The sequence below is a fragment of the Rattus rattus genome, chromosome 4 (assembly GCF_011064425.1).
Source record: "Rattus rattus isolate New Zealand chromosome 4, Rrattus_CSIRO_v1, whole genome shotgun sequence".
Classification (NCBI taxonomy): domain Eukaryota; kingdom Metazoa; phylum Chordata; class Mammalia; order Rodentia; family Muridae; genus Rattus; species Rattus rattus.
The window spans coordinates 22,277,881-22,300,655 of NC_046157.1; the positions used below are offsets into that span (position 1 = coordinate 22,277,881).

The following is a 22,775-nucleotide window of genomic DNA, read 5'->3' on the forward strand; positions in this document are numbered from 1 at the left end:
CCAGGGAATACTGTAAAAGAAGAGTCAGAAAGACTGTAAGCCATGAGAACTCCCAGGGGCTAAACCACCAACCAAAGAGCACACATGGAGGGACCCATGACTCCAGCCACATGTGTAGCGGAGGATGGCATTGCCCAGCATCAAGAGGAGGAGAAGCCATTGGTCCTGTGAAGTCTCCTTTCTCCAATGTAGGGAAATGCAGCACATTGAGGTGGGAGTGAGTGGGCGGGAGTGGGAACATCCTCGTGGAAGTAGTGGGAGGGAATGGGAGAGAGGGGAAAGGGGATAGCATTTGAAAATGTAATTACATTAAAAAAAATCCAAGAAAAATAAAATTTAAAAAAAGAAATCAATACCATAATCAGACAGAAAAAAGAAAGAAAGAAAGACTGTGAGAGAAGGAAAAAGTGAAGATACGTGCTAAGGAAACACTGGATATAGCATGGTCTTTGCAGTCAGGACAAACAGTAGCTGTGGTCTTACACAAGATTGGGCATTCAACATCCCCTCATGGGTCTGGAGGAACTCTTGAGGTGCCCTTCTACCTGAAAGCTACTGCAGTTAGCGTGACCAGCTAGCCTCATACTCCTGCCGCTAGGCTTTCCCCTCATGATGTACTCTATCACTCTGGAATTGTTGGACAAAGTAAAACTTTTCTTCCTTAAGTTGGTCTTTATTCGGGGTATTTGATCACAGCAACAGAAACAAAACTAAGTCAGGTGTCACAATTAAATAGGCCACCTGAGGAATCTTTACAGTGAAAGAAATGCTCTGTTTTCGGAGTTTATCCTGATTGTAATATTATTTTTTAAAATTATTTGTGCTTTACTATGCTATTGGTTTGGGGAGGCACTGGCTAAACAGGCCTTTGGGGGGTGGGAGTTGTTTGCTTGCTTTTAATTTTTAACCTTTCTGCCACTTCTCCAAGTTCTGTCCCCTTTTCCTACCCAGCCACCTTTGTGGGCTCTTTTGTTAACCCATCAAATACAGGTGGTGCTACCCGTGTGCTCTTGGATGCATGACCTTGCCCTGGAATGTGACTGGCCCACCAGGGGTGACACCCTTACAGTAAACGGACTTTGCTTCTTCTGTCAGATATCAAGTGCCAACAGCTCCTGAGCAAGAGGTGGGGACTCAAGCTCACCTCTTCTCTCTCTCCTGGGATTTTTGTCTGAATTGAGCTCGCCCAGGTCTTGTGCATTCTGTCTCAACTACTCTGAATTCGTATGTACAACTGCCCTGCTGTGTCCAGAAAATATTGTTCCCTTGAAGGCACCTGCTTCCTTCAACTCTTAGTATGTCTAGCCTGCTTTTCCAAAATGACTTCTGAGCCATGGGAGAAAGGGACATAACATAGGTGTCCCATTTGAGGCTGGGGATTCCATAGTTTCCTAGTCTTTGCACCCTGACAAATTGTAGGTATTAGTTGCCATCTAGTGCAAAGGATGTTCTGATGAAGGCTAAGAAATGCACTAATCTCTATATATACAATGATAATCCATTAGGAGTTGTTAAACTAATATGTCTATTTAGCAGAGTAATAGTAGGAGCTTCTTCCCTAGAGCCTATGACCCATCTAGCCACAGGTTCTTAGGCCCGATATTGGTACTATATATGAGTTTCAATTTGTGGAGTGGGCCTTAAAGCTAAGCAGAAAGTGGTTGGTTATTCCCATAATGTCTGTGCCAATATTGCAGCAGTGGACACGCCAGTACTGCACAAGCGAATGTGTCTTGCCAGGCTAATCTTTACTGAAGCTGGATAATATAAGTGGTTGCTTTTCTCCTCCAGTAGTGTGCATAGCATCTTCCTGCATGGTGAAAGCTAGCCAATAGGCATGAGTCCTGGCTTGGTTTCTGTGTTCTAGTGACTCAACTATATAGTGTCTTCAGCAATACCATCTTACTGTCAGGTTATGGAGGCTAAAAGCTTTGGCAATAGTGTGTAATGTTTAGGAGGGTCTATGGTACCTCATTGGCCAGTAACTCTAAAAGAAATAACCCATTCGTGTCACTGTCCTTTTTATTTCCAAGCTTGGGTCTAGTAAGGGCATACTTATTCCATAATAGGGTGATTCTATTTAAACTCTTTTATATATATATGTAAGTACATATGTTAGGGGATTTCTACAGTAGTGGTTTTCCATATGACTTTAGAGTGTTTAGAGTTATTCATTCTATTCATTTCTTCCCTGTATTTGCTTCTCTACCCTGTTCTCCAATTACCCACCCCATTAAATCCTTCCTATTCTATTATCCTCCTTTAACCTTTTATTCCATTATCTTCTGTATCCCTTCCTTGAAGTCCTCCCTTGAACATAGTTCCTTAATAATTTCTTCATATCTATGGGCATTGCCAATGAAACACACATATTTTGAAGATGCAAAGCTAATTCACAAATGAGAGAACATTTGTCCTTCTGGTCACTCAGAATTATTTCCAGATTCATCCATTTATGTATGAATTTTACAATTTCATCCTTCTTACAGATTAATGATGTTCCATTTTTAGAGATACCATATATTCATGGACAGCTAGGTTATTTTCACTTCCTGATTGTTGTGATTAGAGAAGCAATGACCACAGATGAGCAAGCTTCTCTACAACAGGACATAAAGTTTATCTCATTTACTTTTCTATTGCCACGAAGAGCCACCACGGCCAAGACAACTTATAAAAGAAAAGATTTCATTGGACCTTGCTTACATTTCTATGGATGAGCTCATGATTGCCACAGCAAGAAGCATGGCAGCAGACAGGCAGACATAGCACTTGAACAGTAGCTGAGCGAGTACTTCTGATCCACAAGTTGATGGCAGAAAGAGAAAGACACAGCCCAGTGTGGGTTTTTGAAACCTCAAGTGACATTCCTCCTCCAACAAGGCCACACTTTGTAATCCTTCCCAATTAGTTCTACCAACGAGGGACCAAACATTCAAGTATAAGAGCCTATGGGAGGCATCCTCATTCAAACCACCATACACACAGCTTTAGGTGTGTGTGCAAGAGTGGCATAGCTGATCACGTAGTATTCTAGGTTTTTAAAGAATCTCCACACTGATAACCGTAGTAGCTGCACCTGTTTACACCCCCGCTAGCAGTGACTAAATCTGCCTGTGCCAATAAGTTCAAGTGTACTCCTTACTTGAGATTCAGGATACCAAATCTTACATTGAAGTCTATGATACACTGGAGTTGAGTTTTGTGAAGAGTTGGGGAGAAAAATCTAGTTTCATTCTTGCACATGTAGCTATCCCAGTTTTACCAACACCATTTGTTATAGATGCTATCTTTTCTCCAGTGTGCATTGCTGGCCTCTTTGTAAAAATAAGGTGACTGTAGAAGTGTAGAGTATTATTTTAAGATTTTTATGTGTGTGCATGAGTGCCTATATGAATTATGAGAACCATTTGTGTGCCTGGCACCCTGAGAAGGCAGAAGAGTGCACAAATCCTCTGGAGTGGAGTACAGACAGTTGGGAGCCACCATACTGGTCCTATGAACCAATCTTCGGTCCTCTGCAAGAGTGACGAGTGCTCTTACAACTGAGCCGTCTCTCCAGATCCCTAGCTGTGGTACCACATTTCAGGTTTATAAAATGTTACAGGTAAAAGAAAACCGGGTCAAAGAGTACATGAGATTTCACAGAAACATTTCTTACACCTAAATGTAAATCTCAAAATAAAAGGTTTAGTTTAAAAAATAGAGAAGACACTAAAAGATATTTGGGAGTAAACCTATAGCACTGTATGCACACATTATAAAAAGTTATCACACTAGTGACTTTCTACCTTAAGAAACTAAAAAGGGACAAGCTGAAACCAAAGTAAATTTTTAAAAAACCAAAGTAGAAATTAATGTGGTAGAATAGAAGTAAACAATAAAGAAATATGAGCCCAAAAGCTCAATATTCATGTATAATTGATAAGCCTCTAACTAGACTGATCAGAAAAAAAAAATACTGACACAAGAAAGCAATAATAGAAGTTAAAGAAGAGACATCAACAGTGACCTCAAAGACAAAAGTCATACAAAGAAACTTGACAGTGGTGATCTTCACAGTAGTTACTCATTTATAAGGAAGCGATACATTTTATTTGGTTGTAAAATCTTTACTTATTTGAAGGTTAAAGCAAACAAAATTGGCATTTTGTAGAAAATAATTAACAAGAATTAAGGATACATTCGTATAGCACCTGTTCTCGTTCCAATAGCCAGGATTTTCTGGACTGGATCAAAGGCCAATGCTGTGGGCTGATAGGGAAAACCATGCCGAACTGTCTGAAAGAGAGTAAATAGTGGGAGTAGTCATCAGGGAAGCAAACCTTAGAATAATGACAAGAAACTATTACATGGCCACCAGAATGACTTTAAATGAAGAAAATAAGGAACATGGAATAGCACAGCTCTCATACACTTTTGATGAGAGTACTAATGTGCTATTTTAAAACCACTTGAGAAAACGATCATACAAATTGTAAAAAAAAAAAAGAAAAAGAAAAAGAAAAAAAGTAAATGCGTACCTACAACAAGCCCTGGCAATTCCATTGCATATGCACCTAAGAAAATTTAAGGCATATATCCACAAAATTATTTTCATAACTATAACACTAGTGACTTTAATCATAACAGTAGAAAATCAGAAATAGTTCAGATGCTTATCAGTAAAAGAATTAAATAAAAACAAGTGTGGTAGAATCATGAAATGAAATACCATGTAACAATTAAAATATATTAATTACTAACAGGTGCAGCAACATGAATGATCATTGAAAGCACCGTGACTGATGCAGTGCAGTTTTATGTCCAACTTGTCTCTCCCCCCTTTAGTTTTGTTCTCTATAACTCTCACGCATATGGATTAACAAGTCAGAAAATTCTATAGGAAACAATGTAATGATTAAAACTCATCTGTCCTGTCTCTCTTTAATATCTTCCTTTCTAGATTCAATTTGTATTCCCTTCTGATAGTAAGATATTTTTGCCTGATATATCTTGACATCTTTTCTGCTACACATTAACTTTTAGGAAAAGCATTTTCTCTTCTACTTTACATATAGGCATTACATATAGGCAGGTACATACTATATGCCTAGCTCCCAGGAAAGCATAACTATTTGGTTGTACTGTTGCTACTTTCTTAATCTGCCACACAAATTGTTTACTCCATGGGGTCAAAATCATTTTTTAACTTAGTCATTTTTTATGTACTTTGTTGTTAATTCAACCTTACATTCTTCTCTCAAATGCCTAAATTTCACTTAGTGATGAATATAAGATACATATTTTTAGTGAGATAGAGTCAAACAATCAAATGACATGCAAGCAACCTATAGTGACAGAAAGAAGCTGGCCTGGGTTCATTAGCAGAAGAACAGGCTGAAAATAAAAGGACACAAGAGATGAAATACTACTTTTAGTATGGCAATAATACCAGAGAAAAATCGTCATACTGTACAGCTTACATAATTTCATATTATTTTAAGCATTGTAAAGAAAAATATTTATGAGCATAAGCACAATATGCTAAATATTACCGATTTATCAATGAAGCCAATAATTAACTGTGACTATTCCAAATAGTTTATTCCAAAAATAGAAACATGATGTCAAATATAATTACATCATCTTTAGGTATATATGAAGGAGAAATGGACTAGATGCATATACTTTATATATCTTTATACATATTTAGCACCAGTATTAATTTATTTCACCCTTTTCCTTCCTTAAATTTGGATCCCTGTAGGACTCCGCTTCAAACTGAAGGAACTTCTATCTACTCATATAATAATTACAGGTGTAAACAGAGAAATTAATATAATTTTATTCTATAAGTCTCTTTGCGAAGGTTACTTTTAAAAGAAATCTTGTGGGAATGCTGTACTTATGTCACTACTACTTTTGTGAATTTATCATTGAAGTTTGTGATGCTGACTGGTTGTTTCGATTAATAAAATGACCTCCTGGTAATATTTAAATTGATACAGTATTGTCAGAAAAAGTCAAAATACAAATAATTCTCTATAATGCCAAAAGCTCATTGGCACTATTTCTCTGGTATGGAAAAGAAAAGGAAATTTTAAAGTGTGTTTCTGTTGGATTTAAGCAAACTTTCAGGGCTAAAGATGGTGAGCGTCACCTAGCAACAGTTAGCTAGAATCTATGGAGAGGAAACTGGGGATAGGCAGAGAACAGCTATTGTAAGAGGTTGGGAATGGCAGGAAATCTCTAGTTTCAGAAACAAAATGAAGGCGGAAGAGGGAAGTCCAGAGCCTGCTCCAGAGAGATGGGCCGCTCCTTCGACGGCGGCGAGCCAGAGCAAGAGCAACTGCAGATGGCAGCAAAACACAGAGCCTGGGAATGTCTGCAGCCCACAAAAGCGGCGTGTGACAGCTGCATCAGCAGAAAGGGGAGACAGCAGGAAAACCCTCTCCTCTCTGTACTGGATGGGACAGTCTCAAAAAACATTTTTTTCCATACCGGCATTTTTTACTTTGCTACTTATTAACTTCTTTTACTTTTGTTAATTTACATTTCAAATCTTACTCCCTTTCCCAAACTCTTGGCCATAAGCCCCTCCCTCTCCCCCTTCTTCTCTAAGGGTGCTCCCTCACCCATCCATCCACTCCTTCCCACCACCCCACCCTGACATTCCCCCTACACTGGGGCATTGAGCCTTGGCAGGACCAAGGGCTTCTCCTTCCATCGGTGCCTAACAAGGCCTCCTCTGCTATATATGCACCTGGAACCATGGGTCTGTCCCTGTGAGCTCTTTGGATGGTGGTTTAGTCTCTGGGAGCTCTGGTTGGTTGGTATTGTTGTTCTTAAAGCCATTTTTTTCTGTTTCTTTTTCTTTTTTTTTATTAGATATATTTCTTTACTTACATTTCAAATGTTATTCCCTTTCCTGGTTTCCTGTCCATAAGTCCCCTCCCCTCTCCCTCCCCCCATACGGGTATTCCCCCATCCATCCCCTTTACTGTCCCCGCCCATATTCCCCTACACTGGGGGGTTCAACCTTGGCAGGACCAAGGGCTTCCCCTTCCACTGGTGCCCCAACAATGGCCATTTAGCGAGGAGCATGACAGCCCTTCCTGACCCACACTCGGAAAACAGAACAAGTGTCCTGAGATTAAACTCTGAAACCTGGACTGAAAATCACTCTTCACTGCAGAGTAAAGAGGTTCTGGATGAGAACTGTACCACATTTAGTGAAGCAGAAATCTGATCTAATTCATCCTGGCTTTTTTTTTTTTTTTGTTTGTTTGTTTTTTGTTTTGTTTTTGTTTTTTTTTTTTTTTTTTTTTTTTTTTTTGGAGACAGTGTCTCACTACATAGTTTGCTAGGTGAGCAAGGCTGGCCTTCAACTCAGAAATCTGTGTGCCTTTGCACAAGCACTGGGATTAAAGGCATGTGCCACCATATCCAGCTACTAATTTACCTTTGAAGGGGAACACAGAGGGCTTTGAAGATACCCTTGATCTTGAAAAGGGCCATGCAAAAGCATGACCAGCATCCTTAGCCAGACCATAAAAACAGTCCTGAGGTATAACTAGTATTCACAACCAGACCAGCAAAATACCACTCAGGGGCATGGCCAACATCTACATCAAACTAAGACTACCCAGGAGTATACCTGACTTCCGTGATCCTCAAAGGAATCTCTAGAGGCAAGATCAGAGCTGCAGCCCAGTGAGAAATTACATTCAGACTCTACAGCCCAACCCAGTTCTTTTGCTTCCCTTCTATCCTCTTATTTGGTGCTGTCAGTCCTCCTCTTTTCTTTTTTCCTTTTGGTAGCCTTTCTGCAAACAACACAGTCTGCCCCAGAGTCCGGGGATGGGGGAGCCTGCGTCAATTTTCCCATGTGTTTCAGATTACTGGTTGCTGCTTCCTTCCTCTTTCCATTCCACCTTTAGTCCTCCCTTTGTCTCTGTTGTCCCCACTTCTATTTGTCCTTCCCTCTACTTTTCCCTTTCTCATACTAATAGGAATTGCTAGTCTTACTCTGTTCTTGTCTACACACATTCTAACTAATACTTTCATGCACACAATACTGTGCTCCTTTACTTACTAAAATTATTGAAACTTTGGAACTGGTAAGACAGTTGCGTTTTAATGAACTCTTTCTGTGTCATCATAAGTGGGCCTATCTATTTCGTTATTTATTCTAATAGAATTATACCCTTGGAGTAATACAGGGTTCAGAGTCTGTGTCCTGAAGATGTGGGCTCAGAATGTGATTACTAAGTTACACCACTAGTCCAGTAGGAGGAAATGACACCTCAGCCACTGTGCCCTGCTATTGCAACCTATTGCTATTTGAACACTAGAAACACTTCCACTGAAAGAGTGTAAGTGATACAAACAAGCAAGCAAACAAATCTGACAGAGCCTCTAATCACAGATACACAAATCCTAACACAAAAACAGAAACATGAACATCAAAGCAACAATACACCTCAAAAACTTTACTAATTCCATAGTGATGCCCTCCAATGAGAATGAATTTAGAGATTCAAAAACCAAGGCTAGAGAGATGGTTCAGTGGTTAAGAGCACTGGTTGCTCTTCCAGAAGACATGGGTTCACTTCCCAGCAACTACACGGCAGCTCATAACCATCTATAAGTCTAGTCCTACGGAATCCGATGCTCTCCTCTGGCTTCCCTGGGCACCAGACATGGGCACAGACATATATGTGGACAAAACACTGATAAACATAAAATATTTAATGTACATAAATTAAAATAATTAAAACTGAAAAGATAAAATCTTCAAAAGAATAATATTAAGTCTGTTTTAAAAACAGAGAGGAAACAAATAGTTTCTAGTCAAGGTGGCACATGCCTTTGATTCCAGCCCTTGGGAGGCAGAGGCAGGCAGATCTTTGTGATTTCAAGGCCAGTCTGCTCTACATAGTAAATTCCAGGTCATCAAGAGCAATGCAGTGAGACTGTCTCTAAAACAAAACAAAAATCAGGAGAAGGGGAAAACTAGTTCACAAAATACTTAATGGATTAAAGGAGAATTGAAGTCAACAACATAATAAAAAAAAAGGGGGGAAGTCAATATGGACTGTGAAAGTAAAATTCAATAGAGAAATATCGAAAAACTCAGACTGGAAATGGAACACTCAATTAAGTCAAATTATAAACTCAGTGGAAAGCCTCACTAATATAATGAATTTAGTGGAGAAAAAAATACCATGAACAAGTTCCTGAATTAGAATAGTCTGACAATGTTTAAAAATATGAGCAGAACACATGTGATTTATGGAACATCATTTTAAAAAAAACTTTTAAGTTATAAGCTTAGAAGAAGAAAAACATGTTAAAAGAATAATGAATATATTCAATAAAATAATGAATATATTCAGCAGAAAATTTCCCAAACATAGGGAAAGAGGTAGCCTCCAAGTTATAAGCTGCATTTAGGTGATCGAACAACACCAGAAACAACCCATGTCTGACTACAATTAAAACACTAAATGTTCACAACAGAGAAAGCATACTAAAAGCCACAAAAGAAAAACACAAAGTTAAATCAGAAGCCTGTCAGAGTAAGAGGGACTTTCTTAATAGAAACTAAAAGCTATGAGCATGGAATGAGAAAGTGCAATAGCTGTCAACCCAGGTTACACTATAAAAAAAGGTGTCCTTCACAACAGGAGGAGACGTAAAACGTTTCACTATGAACACAAACTAAAGGAATTTACGACCACTATGCCAGAGCTACAGAAAATCCTCAGATGAATCCTACATAAGGTAGAGAAAAGAGAAATACATCTGGGAAGTTTCAGCAAGAGTGTGCGGCATAGGCCAGTAAGATACGAAAGCCGCGGACATCACAGACAGCAGCATGGAAGGACTAGGTACCCACCTTAAGTTATAACTACAGGTGTTAATGCTTTTAATGTCTCAATCAGAAGGCATGTCCCAAGAGATAGGGTTTTAAAATAAATAAATATATTTATTGCCTATAAAAACTCACCTCACCGTCAAACACAAACAGCCTTAGGGTAAGGGCTGGGACAAGGATACTGGAAGGATAGAAGGTAGTCTGAGAGTGGGCACAGAAAGCACACGTTGTAGCAAGGCCAGTGTCTGACAAAGTAGACTCCAAGTGAAAATTACTTAGAAGATAGCAAGCATTGATGAAGAAAACAATCTATCCAGATGGTGTCTCAATTCTACACATATATGCACTAAACATGGGTGCAGTAAGGTCACAAATTTACCTCAACACGTTAGTAGTATATAACTTCAATACCCCCCTCTCGTCCACAGACTGGTCAACCAGACCAAAAAGATCAACAAGAAATATCAGTTAAATGGCATTCTAGCTGGCTGCTTGGAACAAGAGACTTTAGAGTCTGAGGTAGCTCACACAAACCATGGACATCTCACTAAGGAAAAGGCCCCAAAGCTGGAGAATGCTGTTATGATTGCCCACACTGGGCACTGTGCCAAGGTTGAGCTGTTTCTCTCAGCTTCTGCTCTGCTGAGCTCTCCACAGCTATTCAGAGCTGGGAAACAAAACAAACAAAATAACAAAACCCTACTGTCCAGACAAGTGACTCCAAATAGTTCACCGCTAAGGAAGCTATGCCTAATGGGTTGGTGGCTACCAAGTTGCAGATGTGATTTTATATTAGTGATATCATAGGCAAATGTGGCATTTTGCCTGTGATGCTTAAAAATACAATACTTAACATATAGTTTTAATTGAGTTATTACTTGGATGCTTTTGGATCATGTATAATGTGACTACCTGAATAAAGTAAGAACTCTAAAAAAAATTGGCATCTAATCAAATGAACAACGCCTGTAGATAATAGCATCATAGAATATACAATTCTTCACATCAATTCATACAACTTTCAGATGCCATGATCTTGCATACAAGAAAATAGGAAGTTACCATCAGAAAACTCTTATAACCTTTATACAATATACAAAACACTCAATACACAATATTCAATATAAACAGTACACAAAATAAACAAAAATCAATAGTTCTTCTATACACCAATAACAAACGTGCCTAGAAAGAAAAAAGAAAAAGAGTCGCAGTCACAATAACTTAAAAAACATATGGGGATGGCAGTAAAGCCCAGTGGATAAGGAGGTGTGCTGTTACACCTGAGAACCTGAGTAACCATAGTAACAAAGGCAGCATGGCACCGGCACAAGCACAGACACGTGGCTCAGAGAAATATAACGGACAACTTGGTAAAGCATGTGGCTCCATCCACCTGGGTTTTGACAAGTGCCTCTTCAATAAACGGCAAAAAAAGAAAAAGGTGGAAAATCAGATAGCCACATGCAGAAGAATTAAACTTTTATCTGACACACTGTACAAAAATTGACTTAAAATGGACCAAAGACAATGACGTATGAAGAAAAACCAAATAATGCTGGTCTAATAAAAGAAATAAACCAGTGATGACAGTTATGACTCCTAAAGATTATTCTGATATACTCAGAGATGAGTTCCTTATTCAGCCATCATCACGCTGCAGCACTTGGGAACAGATATATAGACCCACAGCCAGGCATTGTGCAGAGAGTGAGAAACCTTGGAACATTCAGCTTTAAATGAGTTGTTTCCATCAAATCCCACCCCCTTGGAGTTCAGGGAACCTCAAGGAAGGTGAAGCAGAAATTGTGTGGGAGCCGGAGGGGATGAAGAATACCGAAGCATAAGGCCTTCTCAATGGACATTCACCAAGCTCAATGAACTCACGGACACTGAAGCAGCACAGAGCCTGCGTGCCTGCATCAGGTCTACTTTAGCGTTTTTATGGATCCCTGGATATGCCAACAAGTACGTCTCTGATTCTTGTGCCTTCTCTTGGGCTCCTACTCTTCTATTGGTTTGTCCTGTCTTACTTCACTTTAACAGTTGTCTTATCAGATTATATTTTATTTTGCTGTATAGTTTTCTTTTTTTATTTTATTGAATTTTTTTTAACATTTCAAATGTTATCCCCTTTCCCGGTTTCCCATCTATAAACTCCCTATCCCATCCCCCATCCCCCTGCTTCTATGAGGATATTCTCTTACCCACCCACCCCTTCCTGCCTTAACATTCCCCTATACTGGGGGGGTCCAGCCTTGGCAAGACCCAGGGCTTCTCCTTTCATTGGTGCCAACATATGCAGCTGGAGCCATGGGTCTGTCCATGTGTACTCTTTGGATGGTGGTTTAGTCCCTGGGAGCGCTGGTTGGTTGATATTGTTGTTCTTATGGGGTTGCAAAACCCTTCAGCTCCTTCAATCCTTTCTCTAACTCCTTCATTGGGGACCCCGTTCTTAGTTTTAAGGTTGGCTGTGAGCATCTGCCTCTGTATGTTATATAGTTTTAAAAATGAATGAAGAAATGAAAACCTAGCCCCCAGCATAAAGGTTAACAACTAAACTGCTATTTATACCTGCCAGGAGAGGGAAAATCATTTTCTTCAATAGAGTAACACTATGTATATCAACCACTCCAGCACTAGTCTCATATTCAGGAGTAGTTGAACATCAGATAATGGACTCCATAGGTTTTTGTTTGTATATGTGGTGTTGAGTGTGTGTGTGTGTGCGTGCGCGTGCATGCATGCTTTTATTTGGTTACAGTTTGGTGTTTTTGTTTTCCCTGTTTGGGCATCATTTTATTTTGTTTTCATAGTTTTGAGGCTTTTTGTTATTGTATTAGGTTTTGTTTTGGTTTGGTTTTGAGAAAAAAACCTTAAAGTTAGGAGGGCAGGGAGAGGGTAGGATCTGGAAGAACTTTGGGAACGGTAACAATGTAATCAAAATATATTTAAATTTAAAAATTATTTTTAATAATAAGAATATTTTTTAAAGACAGTAGTTAAAATTCTGGGGGACTAGAGAAATGGCTTAGCAGTTAAGAGCACTTGTTGCCAAAGAGAACCTGAGTTTGGTTCCCAGGACCCATTTCAAGGGGTTCACAACCTACTGGGGCTCCAGCTCCAGGGGTTCAACACCTTCTTCCAGCCTCTAGGGCTATCTGCACATGTGCACATGTCCATACACAAACATATACATTCAGATAAAAATAAAATAAATCTTAAAATTAAAACTTTAAAACTATTAGTGGGAAATACCTTAAGATATAAACAGAGGCAAGAATTTTCTAGAAAGTACTCTGTTCCAGTTTGCTTTCTGTTAATGTGATAAACACAATGACCAAAAGCAACTTGGAGATGAAAAGAGTTTATTTGGCTCACACTTTCGATCACAGCCCATCATTGGGGGATGTCAGGGAAGATCAGAAACTCAAGCAGAAGCAGAGGTTGAAACCATGGAGGAAAACTACTTAGTGACTTCCTCCCTTGCTTCTGCTCAGCTAGCTTTCCTACACAGTCCAGGACTCCCTGCCTAGGGATAGTACCTCCCGCAGTGGAATGAAACAGCCTACACCTTTAGTAATAAAGAAAGTGCCCCGCAGACAGGCCCACAGGTCAATCGGATGGAGGCAATGCCCATATTAAACTCCCCTAGATAACTCTAGGCTGTATCAAGTTGAGAATTAATATCTAGAATATATAAACAACTCATAAAACGAAACATTAAAAACCTAACCAATAAATGGGAAATAATATAAACAGGTAGTTCTCAAATGATGAAACATAAAAATCTAGAAAACATATGAGAGTGTACTCAACATCCTTAGCCATCAGAAAATGAACCTCCATCTAAGTGGTTGTCATTACATAAACAAACAACAACAAATGCTGGGGAGGATGCTGAGGAACAAAAACCTTGCACACTGCTGATGCAGATGTAAGTTGTCCTAACACTATGGAAATCCGTATGGAGGTTCCTCAAAATACCAAAAATAGAACTATCATATCAGTCTGGGTACATACCTGAAGGACTCTAGGCAGTATGCCATATAGGTACCTGAATATCTATGTCTATTATAGCTCTATTCAGAATAGCCACAAGTTATGAAATTGGGCTAGGTATCTGCCAATAGATAATATATAAGAATATATGATATATATGCATATACACAAATATATATCATACACATAAAATATATAGTGTATATGTGTGTATACTATATATAGTGTATGTATATATGTGTATACACACACATACACACACACACACACACACACAAAATAGAATTTTATTCAGCCATAAAGAAGAATAAAATTATGTCCTTTGGGGGGGAATGATTGATGAAATTAGAGATACCATATTAAGCTTATTAACTCAAGCATAAAAAAACAAATACCACATGCTTTCTATGATTATTTTGTTCCTAGAATTCTTTATAGATACACAAAATCATTTACATGCACGTACATGCATGCGCGCGCACACACACACACACACACACACACACACACACACACATATACACATGATGTGAAAGCAGGAAGGAGATTAGAAAATGAGGTGAGAATCCCAGAAGTGAGTTGGAGAAGGAAGAATAGAGGAAAGACATAAGATGAGACTAAATATGATTCAAGTACATTATACTTTTCAAAAGAAACTGTCTTCATAAAACCCAATACTATATATAATGAACTACCTAATTAATTTAAATTAACACAAGGATAATTCAATGTCAGGATGTATATTGATAGTATTATTACTACATTAACAATTTGAAGAACTGAAACATGATTATCAGTGGTTTCTAGAAAGCTATCTGGTAAAATTTAGTATTTAATACAACACCTTATAAAAATAGAATTAGAAGAACACTACCCAAAGAGAGAAATAATAAAAAATAGCAATACACAAAATAAATCCCAAATGCAATAATCATTCCCATTAAAATCAGGAAAAAGACCTATATTTATTATTTATCTTTGTTTTATAGGTTCAAACTATTTCAGCAACACAAGAAATTGAAAAAATTTATATAAAAAGCAGGAAACACAAAAGATTTGTTAGGGGACTGGGAGCTCAGTGAGTAAGAGTACTTGTGTACAAGCATGATGGTCTGAGTTTTAACCTCTAGCACAGATATATAAAAGTCCCACGTGACCACAGGCTAAGTTAGCAGTGTGGGAAGGAGTTGGAGGCAGGTGGATTTGGTAGGGCTTACTGGCTGCAGATCTTAACTCAGTGAAAGACTGTCTCAAAGAACGAGATGTGATCCTCCTGATTCGTGAACCCCACATGCCACACAAACATACATCATACACATACTCACAACCTACGTGAATGAATGAATGAATGAATGAATGAATGAATGAAAAATTTAGAAATAATTTTATAGTGGGTTGGTGGATTAATACTGTGAAAATGGCCATCCTACCAAAGGCAATCTGCAGATACATCACAATCTCCATCAAACTTCTAATGCAATTCTTCACAGAAATTGGAAAAACAATCTTGAAGTTCACATGAAAGCACAAAAGACCCAGGATAGCTAAGACAATTCTGAGTTAAATACTGGAGGAATCAGCATGCCTGTTATATACAGAGCCATGGTCATAAAGATAGCATGGTAATGGCACAAAAATAAACACATTGATCAATGACATACAACTGAGGACATAGATGTCAGTCTACACACCTAGAGGTACCTGTTTATGACAGAGATGTCAAAAATACCAATTGGCCAGAAGAAAGCATTTCTAACAAATGCTAGAAAACTGGATGTCTAAATGTGGAAAAGTAATTAATCTTTATCTTTTACAGTGTATAAAAATAAATTCCAAATATATTGAGGATGTAAGCATTAGATCTAAGACTTTGAAACTTCCAGAGGAGAGAGTGAAGACTGCACTTAAAGATGTAGGCTCAGGTAAGGATTTTCTGAATAGGACCTGGGTTCCACAGGAAACAAGATCAACGATCAATAAGTGAAACCTCGTGAAACTTAAAAGCTGCTATATTGCAAAGGGAACATTATCAAGTGAAGAGGAAGCCTACAAATGGGGATTAAATATCTTTGCCAACTATGCATCAAAGGATTAACATCTAGGATTTAAAAACCTAAACACCAAGAAACCCTCAGTTTAAAAACTGAGCTGGGGATCTTCCTGGCTGCTGAGGCCGTGGAGAGCTCATAGGCAACACCCCGCGAGCAAACCTGAGCCTGGGGACCACAGGTAAGACAAACTTTTCTGCTACAAACGACTTGCCTGGTGATCTCGGGTCACACAGAGGCGGAGTTCCTCTGGGGTCGGACACTTCCGGTGTTTGGCCAGAGTCCCGGACCAGCGGAGGATCCCTGCCTTCAGCAGCTCTCTGCTCCCAGGCCCCCTGGAGGGGAGTTCTCGCCGCCTGGTCGGGCGGGCACTCCTGAGGCAGCAGAGCGGAGGAGACCACCAACGCTGCCCACCCCTGCCCACATCCCTGGCCCAGGAGGAAACTGTATACGGCCTCTGGGTACCCGTAGAGGAGGGCCCAGGAGCAGCAGATCCACTGCGCCTGAGACACTGCACCTGAAGGGACCGACCGGATAAACAGTTCTCTGCACCCAAATCCCGTGGGAGGGAGAGCTAAACCTTCAGAGAGGCGGACACGCCTGGGAAACCAGAAGAGACTGCACGCTGCACACAGTACTGACCCCAGAGGAAAACAAAAGCTATCTGGAACCCTGGTGCACGGAACCTCCCGGAAGGGGCGGCGCAGATCTTCCTGGCTGCTGAGGCCGTGGAGAGCTCATAGGCAACACCCCACTAGCAAACTTGAGCCTGGGGACCACAGGTAAGACAAACTTTTCTGGTACAAACGACTTGCCTGGTGAACTCAAGACACAGGCTCACAGGAACAGCTGAAGACCTGTAGAGAAGAAAAACTACGCACCCGAAAGCAGAACACTCTGTCCCCATAACTGGCTGAAAGAAAACAGGAAAACAGGTCTACAGCACTCCTGAAACACAGGCTTATAAGACAGTCTAGCCACTGTCAGAAATAGCAGAACAAAGTAACACTAGAGATAATCTGATGGCGAGAGGCAAGCGCAGGAACCCAAGCAACAGAAACCAAGACTACATGGCATCATCGGAGCCCAATTCTCCCACCAAAGCAAACACGGAATATCCAAACACACCAGAAAAGCAAGATCTAGTTTCAAAATCATATTTGATCATGATGTTGGAGGACTTCAAGAAAGACATGAAGAACTCCCTTAGAGAAACACAGGAAAACATAAACAAGTAGAAGCCTACAGAGAGGAATCGCAAAAATTCCTAAAAGAATTCCAGGAAAATATAAATAAACAAGTAGAAGCCCATAGAGAGGAGTCACAAAAATCCCTAAAAGAATTCCAGGAAAACATAAATAAACAAGTAGAAGCCCATAGAGAGGAGACACAAAAATCCCTGAAAGAATTCCAGGAAAACACAATCAAACAGTTGAAGGAATTAAAAATGGAAATAGAAGCAATCAAGAAAGAACACATGGAAACAACCCTGGATATAGAAAACCAAAAGAAGAGACAAGGAGCTGTAGATACAAGCTTCACCAACAGAATACAAGAGATGGAAGAGAGAATCTCAGGAGCAGAAGATTCCATAGAAATCATTGACTCAACTGTCAAAGATAATGTAAAGCGGAAAAAGCTACTGGTCCAAAAACAGAAAGGAAATCCAGGACTCAATGAGAAGATCAAACCTAAGGATAATAGGTATAGAAGAGAGTGAAGACTCCCAGCTCAAAGGACCAGTAAATATCTTCAACAAAATCATAGAAGAAAACTTCCCTAACCTAAAAAAAGAGATACCCATAGGCATACAAGAAGCCTACAGAACTCCAAATAGATTGGACCAGAAAAGAAACACCTCCCGTCACATAATAGTCAAAACACCAAACGCACAAAATAAAGAAAGAATATTAAAAGCAGTAAGGGGAAAAGGTCAAGTAACATATAAAGGCAGACCTATCAGAATCACACCAGACTTTTCGCCAGAAACTATGAAGGCCAGAAGATCCTGGACTGATGTCATACAGACCCTAAGAGAACACAAATGCCAGCCCAGGTTACTGTATCCTGCAAAACTCTCAATCAACATAGATGGAGAAACCAAGATATTCCATGACAAAACCAAATTTACACAATATCTTTCTACAAATCCAGCACTACAAAGGATAATAAATGGTAAAGCCCAACATAAGGAGGCAAGCTATACCCTAGAAGAAGCAAGAAACTAATCGTCTTGGCAACAAAACAAAAGAGAAGAAAAGCACACAAACATAACCTCACATCCAAATATGAATACAACCGGAAGCAATAATCACTATTCCTTAATATCTCTCAACATCAATGGCCTCAACTCCCCAATAAAAAGACATAGATTAACAAACTGGATACGCAACGAGGACCCTGCATTCTGCTGCCTACAGGAAACACACCTCAGAGACAAAGACAGACACTACCTCAGAGTGAAAGGCTGGAAAACGACTTTCCAAGCAAATGGTCAGAAGAAGCAAGCTGGAGTAGCCATTCTAATATCAGATAAAATCAATTTTCAACTAAAAGTCATCAAAAAAGATAAGGAAGGACACTTCATATTCATCAAAGGAAAAATCCACCAAGATGAACTCTCAATCCTAAATATCTATGCCCCAAATACAAGGGCACCTACATACGTAAAAGAAACCTTACTAAAGCTCAAAACACACATTGCACCTCACACAATAATAGTAGGAGATTTCAACACCCCACTCTCATCAATGGACAGATCATGGAAACAGAAATTAAACAGAGACGTAGACAGACTAAGAGAACTCATGAGCCAAATGGACTTAACGGATATTTATAGAACGTTCTACCCTAAAGCAAAAGGATATACGTTCTTCTCAGCTCCTCATGGTACTTTCTCCAAAATTGACCATATAATTGGTCAAAAAACGGGCCTCAACAGGTACAGAAAGATAGAAATAATCCCATGCGTGCTATCGGACCACCACGGCCTAAAACTGGTCTTCAATAACAATAAGGGAAGAATGCCCACATATACGTGGAAATTGAACAATGCTCTACTCAATGATAACCTGGTCAAAGAAGAAATAAAGAAAGAAATTAAAGACTTTTTAGAATTTAATGAAAATGAAGATACAACATACCCAAACTTATGGGACACAATGAAAGCTGCGCTAAGAGGAAAACTCATAGCGCTGAGTGCCTGCAGAAGGAAACAGGAAAGAGCATATGTCAGCAGCTTGACAGCACACCTAAAAAGCTCTAGAACACAAAAAAGAAGCAAATACACCCAGGAGGAGTAGAAGGCAGGAAATAATCAAACTCAGAGCCTAAATCAACCAAGTAGAAACAAAAAGGACCATAGAAAGAATCAACAGAACCAAAAGTTGGTTCTTTGAGAAAATCAACAAGATAGATAAACCCTTGGCCAGACTAACGAGAGGACACAGAGAGTGTGTCCAAATTAACAAAATCAGAAATGAAAAGGGAGACATAACTACAGATTCAGAGGAAATTCAAAAAATCATCAGATCTTACTATAAAAGCCTATATTCAACAAAACTTGACAATCTGCAGGAAATGGACAATTTCCTAGACAGATACCAGGTACCGAAGTTAAATCAGGAACAGATAAACCAGTTAAACAACCCCATAACTCCTAAGGAAATAGAAGAAGTCATTAAAGGTCTCCCAACCAAAAAGAGCCCAGGTCCAGACGGGTTTAGTGCAGAATTCTATCAGACCTTCATAGAAGACCTCGTATCAATATTATCCAAACTATTCCACAAAATTGAAACAGATGGAGCACTACCGAATTCCTTCTATGAAGCCACAATTACTCTTATACCTAAACCACACAAAGACCCAACAAAGAAAGAGAACTTCAGACCAATTTCCCTTATGAATATCGATGCAAAAATACTCAATAAAATTCTGGCAAACCGAATCCAAGAGCACATCAAAACAATCATCCACCATGATCAAGTAGGCTTCATCCCAGGCATGCAGGGATGGTTCAATATACGGAAAACCATCAACGTGATCCATTATATAAACAAACTGAAAGAACAAAACCACATGATCATTTCATTAGATGCTGAGAAAGCATTTGACAAAATTCAACACCCCTTCATGATAAAAGTCCTGGAAAGAATAGGAATTCAAGGCCCATACCTAAACATAGTAAAAGCCATATACAGCAAACCAGTTGCTAACATTAAACTAAATGGAGAGAAACTTGAAGCAATCCCACTAAAATCAGGGACTAGACAAGGCTGCCCACTCTCTCCTACTTATTCAATATAGTTCTTGAAGTTCTAGCCAGAGCAATAAGACAACAAAAGGAGGTCAAGGGGATACAGATCGGAAAAGAAGAAGTCAAAATATCACTATTTGCAGATGATATGATAGTATATTTAAGTGATCCCAAAAATTCCACCAGAGAACTACTAAAGCTGATAAACAACTTCAGCAAAGTGGCTGGGTATAAAATTAACACAAATAAATCAGTAGCCTTCCTCTACACAAAAGAGAAACAGGCGAGAAAGAAATTAGGAAATGACACCCTTCATAATAGATCCAAATAATATAAAGTACCTGGGGTGACTTTAACCAAGCAAGGAAAGATCTGTACAATAAGAACTTCAAGACTCTGAAGAAAGAAATTGAAGAAGATCTCAGAAGATGGAAAGATCTCCCATGCTCATGGATTGGCAGGATTAATATAGTAAAATGGCCATTCTACCAAAAAGCGATCTACAGATTCAATGCAATCCCCATCAAAATACCAATCCAATTCTTCAAAGAGTTAGACAGAACAATTTGCAAATTCATCTGAATAAAAAAACCCAGGATAGCTAAACTATCCTCAACAATAAAAGGACTTCAGGGGAATCACTATCCCAGATCTCAAGCAGTATTACAGAGCAATAGTGATAAAAACTGCATGGTATTGGTACAGAGACAGACAGATAGACCAATGGAACAGAATTGAAGACCCAGAAATGAACCCACACACCTATGGGCACTTGATTTTTGACAAAGGAGCCAAAACCATCCAATGGAAAAAAGATAGCATTTTCAGCAAATGGTGCTGGTTCAACTGGAGGTCAACATGTAGAAGAATGCAGATCGATCCATGCTTATCACCCTGTACAAAGCTTAAGTCCAAGTGGATCAAGGACCTCCACATCAAACCAGATACACTCAAACTAATAGAAGAAAAACTAGGGAAGCATTTGGAACACATGGGCACTGGAAAAAATTTCCTGAACAAAACACCCATGGCTTATGCTCTAAGATCAAGAATCGACAAATGGGATCTCATAAAACTGCAAAGCTTCTGTAAGGCAAAGGACACTGTGGTTAGGACAAAACGGCAACCAACAGATTGGGAAAAGATCTTTACCAATCCTACAACAGATAGAGGGCTTATATCCAAAATATACAAAGAACTGAAGAAGTTAGACAGCAGGGAGGCAAATAACCCTATTAAAAAATGGGGTTCAGAGCTAAACAGAGAATTCACAGCTGAGGAATGCCGAATGGCTGAGAAACACCTAAAGAAATGTTCAACATCGTTAGTCATAAGGGAAATGCAAATCAAAACAACCCTGAGATTTCACCTCACACCAGTGAGAATGGCTAAGATCAAAAACTCAGGTGACAGCAAATGCTGGCGAGGATGTGAGAAAGGGGAACACTCCTCCATTGTTGGTGGGGTTGCAGACTGCTGCAACCATTCTGGAAATCAGTCTGGAGGTTCCTCAGAAAATTGGACATTGAACTGCCTGAGGATCCAGCTATACCTCTCCTGGGCATATACCCAAAAGATGCCCCAACATATAAAAAAAGACACGTGCTCCACTATGTTCATCGCAGCCTTATTTATAATAGCCAGAAGCTGGAAAGAACCCAGATGCCCTTCAACAGAGGAATGGATACAGAAAATGTGGTACATCTACACAATGGAATATTACTCAGCTATCAAAAAACAATGACTTTGTGAAATTCAGAGGCAAATGGTTGAACTGAAACTATCATCCTGAGTGAGCTAACCAATCACAGAAAGACATACATGGTATGTACTCATTGATAAGTAGCTATTAGCCCAAATGCTTGAATTACCCTAGATGCCTAGAACAAATGAAACTCAAGACGGATGATCAAAATGTGAATGCAGATCGCTCATGAGAGACACAGCCAGAATACAGCAAATACAGAGGCGTATGCCAGCAGGAAACCACTGAACTGAGAACAGGACCCCTGTTGAAGGAATCAGAGAAAGAACTGGAAGAGCTTGAAGGAGCTCGAGACCCCATATGTACAGCAATGCCAACCAACCAGAGGTTCCAGGGACTAAGCCACTACCCAAAGACTATACATGGACTGACCCTGGACTCTGACCTCGTAGGTTGCAATGAATATCCTAGTAAGAGCACCAGTGGAAGGGGAAGCCCTGGGTCCTGCTAAGACTGAACCCTAGTGAACTAGACTGTTGGGGAGAGGGGCAGCAATGGGGGAGGGGTGGGGGGAACACCCATAAGGAAGGGAGGGGAGGGGATGTTTGCCCGGAAACCGGAAAGGAATAACATTCAGAAATGTATATAAGAAATACTCAAGTTAATTAAAAAAAAAATAAAAAATAAAACGGAGGCAGAAGGAACACCCAAAAAAAAAAAAAAAAAACTGAGCTGGGAAACTGAACAGGAAACTCTCAAATGGAGAAGTAATGAGAAATATTTTTAAAATATTCACCATCCTCAGCTATCAAGGAAATATAAAATGAAGCTACTTTGAGATTTCATTCTACCCCAGTGAGTAAAATCAAGAGGGAAAAGCTGACAACGAATGCTAATGTGAAT

At 39.5% G+C, this 22,775-nt stretch overlaps 1 protein-coding gene across 1 annotated transcript in view; it reads right to left on the bottom strand.

The window, feature by feature from the left end:
* Positions 1 to 22,775, bottom strand: part of LOC116897978 — a 148,970-nt gene that overhangs the window by 59,333 nt on the left and 66,862 nt on the right. The window contains exon 6 of the mRNA XM_032899380.1: positions 4,184 to 4,281. Within this exon, the coding sequence (XP_032755271.1) occupies positions 4,184 to 4,281 (98 nt within the window). The remainder of the gene's footprint in view (positions 1 to 4,183; positions 4,282 to 22,775) is intronic.